This window comes from Ostrinia nubilalis, chromosome 11 (genome assembly GCF_963855985.1).
Source record: "Ostrinia nubilalis chromosome 11, ilOstNubi1.1, whole genome shotgun sequence".
NCBI lineage: Eukaryota > Metazoa > Arthropoda > Insecta > Lepidoptera > Crambidae > Ostrinia > Ostrinia nubilalis.
The window spans coordinates 6369365-6381213 of NC_087098.1; the positions used below are offsets into that span (position 1 = coordinate 6369365).

The 11849-nt window shown below is 34.1% G+C and overlaps 1 protein-coding gene across 1 annotated transcript; it reads right to left on the minus strand.

The window, feature by feature from the left end:
- Positions 1-1620: 1620 nt before the first annotated feature.
- Positions 1621-11447, minus strand: LOC135076140 (circadian clock-controlled protein daywake-like). Its single transcript, XM_063970610.1, has 5 exons — positions 11365-11447; positions 10553-10790; positions 5320-5450; positions 5013-5162; positions 1621-2703 (listed from the first exon to the last, which is right to left on the minus strand). The coding sequence occupies exons 1-5, from the start codon at positions 11423-11425 to the stop codon at positions 2552-2554; spliced, it is 732 nt and encodes a 243-aa protein (XP_063826680.1). The 5' UTR covers positions 11426-11447; the 3' UTR covers positions 1621-2551.
- Positions 11448-11849: the final 402 nt, after the last annotated feature.

Below are 11849 nucleotides of genomic sequence, written 5' to 3' on the forward strand. Positions count from 1 at the left end.
GTTACTTACATACAACTTAAGTTAATATAAGAGTATTAAAAAAGAAAAAAGACTCGACTTGAGAACCTCCTCCTTTTTTTGAAGTCGGTTAAAAACAATGTGAATGTGACTTTTTAGAACCTTCTACACTATGCACATAACAGGCGGGATTTGAAACTTTTTAGACATGAATTATTTCTTCCAAAATTGTCGACCCTAGACTCGTAAAAATTTTATTAAGACGTTTTATGTTTTTTCTCAAATATATCACGGAGTTTAAAGCTGATTTTATTAATACAATTAGATTAAATATCAGACTATATCTTGCAATTAAAAATGTTTGCATATATCTATACTAATATTATAAAGCTGAAGAGTTTGTTTGTTTGTTTGTTTGTTTGTTTGTTTGTTTGTTTGTTTGTTTGGTTGAACGCGCTAATCTCAGGAACTACTGGACCGATTTGAAAAATTCTTTTTGTGTTGGATAGCCCGTTAGTTCCTGAAGGCTTTAGGCTATATATCATCACGCTAAGACCAATAGGAGCGGAGCACCAATGAAGAATGTTTCAAATCAGTGATTTTTTTCCTTTTGAGAGCTGACGCTGCGTAAACGGTTAAAGTTTCGCAAAAATCATGTATGACAGAATTGTTCCCCTTTAAAAGTTCTAAAAAAAAGTCCGCGATAGCATATGTCTATCTTTTAAGGTTGGCTCATAGTAACCCTTTTTATGCAAAAAGAAATCTGTTTTAAATTAATGCATTATTTGCGCAGGTTTTTTCATAAACATGATATTAATCCTTATCCAAATAAATAAGTTATTCATCACAAGTATTTAATTTTAAACATACTTGGCCTTTACACCATTCGATTTCAATAAATATCTTAGAAGATATCGCAGTTTTAAAATATCATCGCAGCAAAATAATGATCAAGTACTGCGCGCGCCACTGATGGATCAATGCACAGCCTAAACCGCTGATCGTAGAGACCTGAAACTTGGACGGTGTATTCTTTGTAAGACGTAAGCATCTGATAAGAAAGGATTTTCCAAAATTCTACCCCTAAGGAGGTAAAAAGGGGGGGCAAAGTTTGTATGGGATAACGAGATTCCTTCGTTCAATCTACTTCAAATTTCGCATAAGCATTCTATAACAGAATTAATGGAAGATGTGTTTCGTATTTTAGTGAAATGCACCCCCTAACTATGTTAAAAAGGGGTAGGAAGTTATTTTAGTGGTGATTTGCTTCAAAGTTGATATTAATTACTCATTAGTGCATTTTTTTTACAATCATGTCATGTTAAAGACTATTATACTCTAGGGGCCTCCACTTAACCTCGGAGTTGGTGCCCGCTGCGTGCGCTCGCCTAACAATGCATAGTAATGCATGACGGTCAAGCCGCGGGCACCTGCTTGCGCTGTATACATAAACTCATTTTCGCGCGAGAGTTTTGGCGGAGGCCCTTGAGGTAATGGGAGTAGTCTTGAGGAAAAGCTCCTTCTCCCACGGCCAGTGGCATGCTAGAAGCTTGGTGATTCTAGCACCTGTTGGAAAATAAAAAAAAAGTTTACCAATAATACTGCGGTAGGTGTAGTTTTCGATTTCGTTGTAAAAAGATAATACCACCGATTAAAGGCCGAGCTGCATATTCATAAAATATAAGAAAATTTTATTTTTATGTTTATTAATTTAACCTTTAAGATTTTTATATTTTATAAGTATTCAAACATTTAGATAATAACATTTAAAAATCGAATGAGAACGTTTTCGACTTCTCCGCGGACGAAGTCGCGGGCAAAAGCTATTTGTAAAATAATTAGACTAAATTATTAAAAGTGTCTACCCAGTACCCAAAGTCATTATTCCACGCGGACGAAGTCGCGGGCACAGCTAGTTAAGGTATAATTGAGAAAAAAAATAAAAACAAAAATCACTAAAATCATTTTTTCTAATTAACTGAATGCGTTTACGAAGCACTTAATACGCTTATCTACTATATAAAAATAAGTCGGGTTTTCCTCCCTGACGCTATAACTCCAGAACGCACGAACCGATTTCCACGGTTTTGCATTCGTTGGAAAGGTCTCGGGCTCCGTGAGGTTTATAGTAAAGAAAATTCAGGAAAAATTTAAAGGGGATAAAACGGGATCCACGCGTACGAAGTCGCGGGCGGCCGCTAGTTACGTGTAGTTTTAAGAGCTCTATGAAGTATTATAACAATTCTGAATTAAATGTTATTAGTTAACGAGTGAGAATATTTTTGCATAATTTTGAAGTAAAAAAATAGGTAACTTTGAATTTTGATACCGCGAAAACTACGTGGAATTTTCAAACGGGAGTTTTACTATCATGTTTGTATAACTGAGCTCTATACGTTTCATCAAATCAATGAGAATGTCCGTTTATACAGTCCCATAACACACTGTGCAGCGCAAACAATAATGCTACTTTAACATTTTTGTTCACAACATTCGTGTACATAGCAATAGTACATATTATAAAGCCAACACTCGCTTTGCAATCTAGTTCAATAAATCACACGCTAACATGTCCCTTACACCCTGTATTGAATTATTCCGGGAACAGTTCGTCGATAGGCACTTGGTCCAGGAACACTCCCAAGTTCTTCACTACGGCCGAGCTGAGCGCGTTGCAGATGTATGGGCCAACATCAGCCACTATGTCACGCCACACCTCGTTCAGGAGATTGTTGATTTGGTCACCTACAATTGTATAAAAGACTTATTTTAAATACTATAATCATTTAGATATTAAAACATTGAAATAATCTGTCAAAATACAAAAAAAATATTCCGTTGATTTCTTTTTTACAACCGCAAATGATACTTCAGGGGTGATAGAACATGGACCAAATCAAACATAGAGATACTCTATAGGGTTGTTTCCTGGGTAAAAAAGCAAGAGTTTTAATTAGTCCGTTAGTTAGCTTATCAAAAACTACTCGACACGTATTTTTCACTTTTTAAAACTAATGAAAATGTAAACAGATAAAGCGTGCCAAAGTTCTAAAGCAAAGGCCCGTGACGTCAGTGAGTGCGTAAAAGTGCAGCACTTTGTGACGTCGCACGGAACTTTAACGTACTATAACTTTGTAATTATTTGTTTGATTGACAATTAAAAGTATACGAGTCCAATATTTTTTTATATTAAAATTGACGGACTAAAAATTTTTTTTAGGAAACTAGCCTATTAATGTCTTATTCTGACTCTATTATTTACGTAGTGTTCACACTCAGGTATTATAGAAAAGTAAAATGATACAGTTCAATAATCTCGTATTATTGATTAGTTAGGTCCAGTGTTACTAATGACTTAAGGTAAGCCTGACTGCTGGCGTGTGATAAAAATATTGTAACTAATGGATAATATTATCATTCATCAATAACACACGACTTCCTTATGTTATTTATCATCTCAACTTGCATAATATTACTATTTTATTTTCAATGTTTCTTAGAAAGGTAGTGAGGGGCAATTTAAGTAAATACTCAAAAATTTAATTAAGCCATAATTTTCAAAAATTCATATTCCACACAAACCGGATACAATCTACCACGAATTAGATGTTCGTTTTAGAGTGAAAATGTACAAACGATTTACCTATTTACTTTGATTAGTATAATCGCTTACATAAATTTAGCAAAGGGCAAAGAGCCACCATGTAAACAATAGGTTTCAAAAAGTTTTTGCTTAGGAACCGGGTATATGTAAGCTAGGTTGAAGCTACTTGTCTGATTAGGAAACCCTCGGTAGATTGACTTTAGTTGATACTTCATAACTTCGTGTCTAGAAATCTACTCGTAGATTGATTTATAGACAATCCGCCTAATTCAGGCATTACGAACATGTTGTCCATCTATCTATCCACGTTTGCTCGTAAATTGTTCAATTTCATTGTTATCGCCTGTAAATGCCCCTAGCGGGTACTGTGGTGATCCATCATAAATTTTTCGGTCATTTTTGCGGTCATCGTGTTGAGAGCGTCTATAAAATAACTCGGCTCTGAGGGTCAAAGTTTACCAACCTTTTTTCTGTTTACGGAATTATCACTGTATGTTATTTCAAATGGAAATGTGAGATGAACAAATATTATTTTATTTTTCCATTGTTTTGTCATGTTATTTTGTTTTATTTTGTTGTTAGCTTATTTTTCATCTGCGGATTTAAGTTTGACATTATGTTCATTCGTTTCAGCCAAATGACTTCCACTGTTGGACAAAGGTCTCCCAAAGGTCTGTCCAAGGATAGACATTGTATTTATTTATGTCGATTGCTTTAGAACCATTAAATAAATTAGATTAATTTTTGAACAATACTTTCATTAATGAATTAAGTGCTTAGGGCTCTTTGAGAAAAAGATATATGAGCGAATGAAGTAGTGGTAAATCTCATCCAAAAACAAATAAATACTACGCAGAAGATGAATGAAGATATAAGAACCATACCTAACCAAAAAATTGCTAGTAAAAATTTTAATCTAATCTAAAATATTTGCCTATAATAAATAGCTCTACCAACAAAACCTAAAATGTAATTGGCACTTTAGCATCTCATGCAAGGTCGTCTCAAGAACAAATCCCATCTTATTAGATGGAAATAGGACTCCAACCTTCGGTAATCCAATTAATTGTAATATAACTAATTAAGCAAATTAATGGCCCCGATGCGTTATTTAGTGCTAAAGCACAAAGAGCAGATCACTATTTCTGGAATATTTAAATGGAAATTGCTGATTCTAGAAAATTAATTTTGGTCTTTGATCATTATTATTAGCCAGTGTTTTACCTTGAAGTTGATGTAGTAGAAAATCCGAAATCCTAAAAGTACCTATCCATTCCAAAATCTAACTAACCGACCCTTTACACATTCTACTGTTTCATAACGAGTTGAAGTTATGAATGTACTGTGCTAATAATTTGTAACATGACGTAATTCCTAACATAAGAGTGTGTAAATTGACTTTAACATTTCCCTAGCGGTAAAAAAATCCAGCAAATATTACGTCACGCACCAATTTGCTTATCTCCAAGTAGGTTCTCCAATCTGAAGACGGCTCGCTCCACCTCGTACTTGATGTCGTGTTTTGTGATATTCCAGTGTATTTTGCCGTCCTCCCTCGTTACGTGTTCGTACCACATTTTGACACGGAGATCGGTATTTTCTGGAAAAATTGTATCGTTAGGTACAACCATATTTACTCGTAATAGTAAACGAAGTATGAAAATATCGTCAAATTCATAAACAGCCCAATTTTCTGTTCTATTATACGAGTAGGTATTATTTCTTGAAGATCAATAATTGATGTTTTGTTAACTTACTCAGTTTTATAGAAGAATCCCCATTGGATTTGATTGGAACTACCATAAGCTTGCCTGAGAGTTCGTACTTGTTTATTACGTCCAAATTGACTAGAGCTTCCGTTGTTATTATTTTCTTGTCGAAATCAAACCTGAAAGTCATCATTTTGGCTAAGGAATGATACAATTAATGATCTAAATTATGGTAAGAAATCAGAAATTACTTGAAAAAACTGCAGTTGAAATAGTAATTTTAATTAATTAAAAACCATCTGGATAGAACTTCCGGAATATTTAACGGCAGTCCACAACTTTCTGTAGTTCGTTTATTTGGAAATTTTCATCTTGACGGCTTTCGTCCATCGTACTAAATGGCGTCCAGATGTTCTAGCGAAACCGTTTTTCTCAGAACCACTATAAGAATCATTCGGTCTTTGTAAACAAAGGATTTCCATCTTTTATCCTGAATCAAACTAGGTATGTACCTACTGTTTTAAAGTATGGCTTTGAACCGAAACATCCTTTCTAAAGTTTCAGTTAACCCATTTAGACCGATAATTATTTTTGTAAATAAAATTTGATTTTTCAGCAAAAACTAACAAAGGGAAGCATAAAAATCATGAAAAAAATATTTAAAAAAATTATCCATAAATAGGGGGCCGTGGGGAGCCCGTACCATATAGGGTACAGTAGGTCTATAAGCATGCAAAACATACTCATTGTTTAAAGAAGGTTTTTATTTATTTTTGTATGATATAAAATAAAAATAAAATCACATAATCACCTGTATCATACCTGGCATATCTTGTAAGACGTTTTCTGTGATACTAACCACGTTTGGTTCTTTTTTCTACCTTTTCCGAAGTTAGTGAGGAAGGCTGAAGAAGACCTGGCTTCTTCTGACTTGTTACATTTAGTGCTATTCATAATCGCATTTAGCAACACGATGATGGAAATTCAGCAAATCCATCGAAGAAAACTCTATAGGTAATTATTTACATTGACACTATCTTTATCGCCTGAATTTTCATCAGTCTGATCATCATTAGCGGTCATCTGACAAGACAGCAGTAGAAAAATACCAACATTGCTTTATGTTTGCTGAAATTATCAAATTTTTCATGAGTTGTGGCAATATAGTGAAGCATCAATAGCATAAAACAAATAAAAATAATAAAAAATAAATTATATTTTCTCGCATGATTTGCTCATGCATAGACCTACTGTACCTTATACGGTACACCTATTTAAGACTGGAATAAACCGTATAAAAATAATCTCAATAATTTTTTTTTTGTAGTCATGATATCTATTGTACTCTATTTTTTAAATAAAATTGATAAATAACATAATTTACCATAAATAATAAGAAATATACCTTCTTGAATACATTGCAAATTTTCTTTTTGTTTTCTGTCGAGGAATTTCATAAATATTTCCGAAACTACTCGTTAAAACATATTTTTAAATATTTTTATGTAAAATAATAACTTTAAGCTTACTGTCACATTCATTTTTAAAAATTAACGACAGTTTGGTACTTCAAAATATTTTCAAAAAGATCCCGTACCACATAGGGTACGGTAGGTCTAAATGGGTTAATTCCTAAAAATCCTTCATCCCTGGAAGTTCTGCCGGATCACTGCGAGTTTTTCACTCCATTACGCCTTTTGTACTTGTTGAATCATGGCTGTGCCTAATTATTTGAGCGCCCTTTAGCTTAAGGTCTTTCATAATATTGGCCGTAATTAAAAGGCCCGGCTAATTGTCCGTGAGTCATGACTCCGTCGTTAGGCACATAGTTCATTAAAGAACAGCCAAAAAACAACAAGCAAGTCAATACTAATAAAACTTATCTGAAAATTAAGATCGTGGTTCTATTTCAAGCATATTGCACCAATCCGGGGTTTTATTTATCATTCTGTACCTACACTAAATTAGATTTTAATATGTAGGTATATTTTTTTAGAACGAGTTAATATTCTGTAAAAGTAAAATAATACGCTATTCAGCATATTACTATGAGATCTCACAGTGCGGGTGGACGCACAGGGTGACACATGAACCAATCACAAAGCTCTATTCAACGCTGTGCGTTCGTTTTACTGCTTCACTTAAGCAAGCATCGTTTGTGAATACGGGCGCAAAATGCCTCCATGGAGGTTCTGTTCACCGCGAGCCCCCAGAAATGCTACGACTTACGACTCATGATAACTAAATCATTATAACACTCGGAATCCATGGTGATTTGCTCCGGTGGACTAAATCTTATCTCTCCAATCGTTCACAGGCAGTTGTAATAGGCGGATATCGTTCGAATTTTGTAAACATACCTACCGGAGTCCCCCAGGGCTCTCATTTGGGACCACTTTTCTACAGCGCTTACCTGTATGACATAGGATCATGCATGCAACACACTAGCTATCTGATGTACGCTGACGACAAAAAGATTTTTCGTAAAGTTAACACAAGACAAGACTGTATATTAATACAAAAGGACTTGGATCGTTTGCTTCAGTACTATAGGCAAAATAATATAACTGTCAATGCAGGTAAGTGTGAGTGTATAACATTTACGCGGAAACCAAAGCCGGTCACACACAGTTATCACTTCGATGGAGTAGAAATCAGTCGAAAACTAAATGTAAGGGATCTAGGCGTGTATTTCGATCATAAAATGATACTATCCGACCATATTGAATATGTTATCGGCAAAGCTTACAAAAATCTGGGTTTTGTTCTTCGCATCTGTAAGCCATTCTCAGATATCGATGCAATCAAAATGGTGTATTTTGCATACGTTAGAAGTGTCTTGGAATATGCTGGTTCCGTATGGTCTCCGCAATACAAAGTTTACAAAAACCGTCTTGAACGAATTCAAAAAATATTTATAAATCACCTCAACTTTCGCTGTCGTAATAGCATTAGTAGTTACACAGAAAGCTGTATTGAGCATAACCTCTTATCTCTGGAGCACAGGCGTGTTGTCCTGGACATGGCTTTGTTGTCCGATGTAGTGAATAGCAGGATTGACTGCCCGGACTTGGTCTCGATGATCACGTTTCGTACTCCGAAATATCGCACCCGCAACGTATCTTTGTTGGATACTCCCCAGCACTATACAAATTACAATCGAAACTCAGTCTTGTCGCGACTTGTTAGTACATTCAATAAACAATTTGCACACATCGACCTTTTTGCAAGTACTAAATTTACAGTTAAAAGGGACGTCATTAAGGCACTCAGAAACCATTGACTATTATTGACGCAATGAATTGCTTCTTTGTGAATTTTTGTTATTTTTAATTATTATTATTTTTTAACATCTTTTATTCATATTTTTTCCCAACAACAATGTACTTTTATAAAAAGGGAAACCTTTCATTGGCTATACTATCAGTCTAAATCTTATAACTAATATTTTCAATGTATCGCTGTTGGTTTCTATAAAATAAATAAATAAATAAATAAATAAATAACTGAAAGGAAGAAAAAGTAAGAAATAATTTCTAAATGATTCTCAATTTCTAAAAAATGATGTTTTTAAACTTTCGTTTCTTACAATAATATAATAATTTGTAATGTAGTGCTGTTCTTCACGGGCTTCATGCCCTGAAATGGCACCAGTGAAAACTGATTTTCACTAATTATACTCAATCATGCCTTCATAACAAAACAATTTAAGTACTTAATGATGTACATAGGCAAAATATCTAAACATAATCATAACAAGGTTTGCATTAAAGTAGATATGGCCATTTCATAATAAAAAGCTTTGAACTAACTCAATTTCTCTCGAAGTAAAGCAAAAAGTATAAAGTAATGAGCTTTTAAAAACATTTTGCGAATTCTTTAGAGATAAATAAACGTAAGGCAATAATAATCTTTGTAAGTTGGTAAGTAACTTGCAATTAATTCTAAATACCACATTGTGTGAAGGTTAAACAACAAAAAATCCTAAATCTTTGACAAGAAACTCTATAAGTAGTTGTTGTGTTGCCAAGTGCGGAAATTTACCGAGTTTGCAATGCATGCGGTTTTACTGTTACGTAATTCGTTATTAATGACTTGCTATTGCAATTTTTTGTTTTAATAATTTGGTAGTTTTTGGCACAGAATGTGGTGAAGTAGACGATTTGACGTTGCATAATTATCAAGGGCATCGTTGACTCAACTCAACACACAAAGCCCGCCGACATACAGCGGCTTGGTGTCGGCTTTAATTCAAAACAATCTTGTCAAATGCTTGTACTTTCTGCGTTGTATGTCGCAGCTAAAGGAAAAACTGCTCTAACAAATGGCTATGTCCTTGAGATGAAGCTTTAGTCGTCTTGATTTCTCAACTCATTTAATAGAGCTGGATATTTTTAGTTGTCATGTCCCAAATAATAAGAGAGCCCTTATAAACTTTGCGGTGAATAATTACGAATAAAAATACTTTACATGGAATTGGAAATCGAACAGAAGGAATGAATTCCCTGGTTACAAAATAATTAACAACCGAAACATTTTGCAGAAGAAAGCGGATGGTTTTATTATTAAAATTATTTCAATTATTTTATACGTTCTTCGTTAATAATAAATTAATACCGACGCAAAATTCTCGAAGTAATGTGTTAACTTAAGTAACATTTTGCTGAAGTTAAGGTTTGACAAAGGTCAAGTTAATATACCTAAGTCATGATTTTATGATGGCGATAATTTAATTAACCCTCCTTTTAGGCTCCTAAACCAAGAGTTAACTTAATTTCAACTCAATAAAAGCGAAACACCACTCACGGGCTTATTGAGAAATTGGAAAACGCTGAACAACTTTAACATCAACTTAATAATATTCAGTTTTAACCGACTTCAACAAAAAGAGGAGGTTTTTAATTCGGTTGGTATAATTTTTTTACCTCACTAAGTACCTACTCAAGATTTTATTATTGCTAGAAAGAGATAATATTATTATTAGACAACGGTGAGATAATAGCTGTTTGAAATAAAAAGGGGTTTAAAAAAACCCAACAATTCTTAAAAAAAATACGTAGTCTCGTTGCCAGACTTAAAATGTTGCCAATGTGTAAAATGGTCGCCTCAAACAAACTTAGCTCGAATCGAGCCTCGAAGACGAGGCGATGAAGATCGGTAAAGCTAAGAGCGAGATCAAACGTGAAGCTAAAGATCGAACGCGATGGAGGACTGTTGTGGAGAACCTATGTCCCATCTAGGGGACATTATGACCTTAAATAAAATACGTAAAATAACTTACTTCAAATTCTCCAGCTGCATCCCAGCAAGACCGTGGAAATAATTATTTTTGAATACTAATTTCAACCCATTTTCATTAGGAATGTATACTATCATCTCTTCAACATACACCGGGTCTAAAGATGGCAGGCCTCTACTTGGGTCCCCCAAAGAGAACTGGTGGATTGATTCTCTTGCAGATTTGAGAGCACATTCGTTCACTTCAGGGTCGTTTCTTGAGCATGAGTTTATGTATTCAGCTGGAAGATATTCAATTATTTTGTTACGGTTCTGATTACTTGTTCTAAATAACAGAATAATAATACCTACCTATAGATTATACAGTTTTATTTAGGTATTGCAATCTTGCTATTGAATTTTTAAGCTTGCAAATTTTAAATATAAGAAAACTAACTAATTTATCTATGTAATAGTTTGTTGTTCTGAATAAAAATAATATTTCTAAGAAAACAAAATGCCCATTAGATTCAACTTATGCTACCATGAGAGCAAAGCTCGGGCTGCACTGTTATTTAACTTGGCCTAGCTCTATGAAGATAATAGTTGGAGCTAATCAAAATGGTGCTAGCTGACAAATAAAATATAATAATATGAAAGTTATCTTTCGCGTCTGATAGTCATTTGTTTTATGACTACTTTTGATCAATAGCAAATTACTTAAGTTCAATTAGTAATAATGAAAATGAGTCAATACTTTGAATCAAAACTGATAGTTAAACGTTACTAAATTAAAGCCACTGTAAACGTACGTACGTACGTACTAATCTAATCTAAAGCACAAGGGTAACTCGCAACGCTACAAAGTTTACTTACGCAGGCCCATTGACGTGACATAACTAATTAAGGCCAACACTGGAAAAGGAAAACTCCACATTTTACGTTGCCCTACAGCGGGATGAATACAGAGTAACCACTCCAGTGGTTTGTCTGGCAGTTTTATAAACACACCAAATTGCAGGTTGCAGGTCCTCATTAGGCTGTGAACAACGCCCCTAGATTAGGGATGTTATGAGTATGTAGTTTCGGTTATGGATACGGTTACGGATATAGTAATAATATTATACCGGTTTCGGTTACGGTTACGGATGTTTTTTTATTTCGGATATCCGAAAGTTTCGGTTACGGTTACGGTTACGGATTTTGCTTTAGAATGCAATTTGCAACAGTTATCCAACACGGTTCATTCATGGCCGCACACTTTACATCGAATAAAAAGTAATAATAATTGATACTAGATGGCATATAAAGGTAAATCAGGCTGTTATGCCTTTACATAATATTATGCTATACAAAAAATA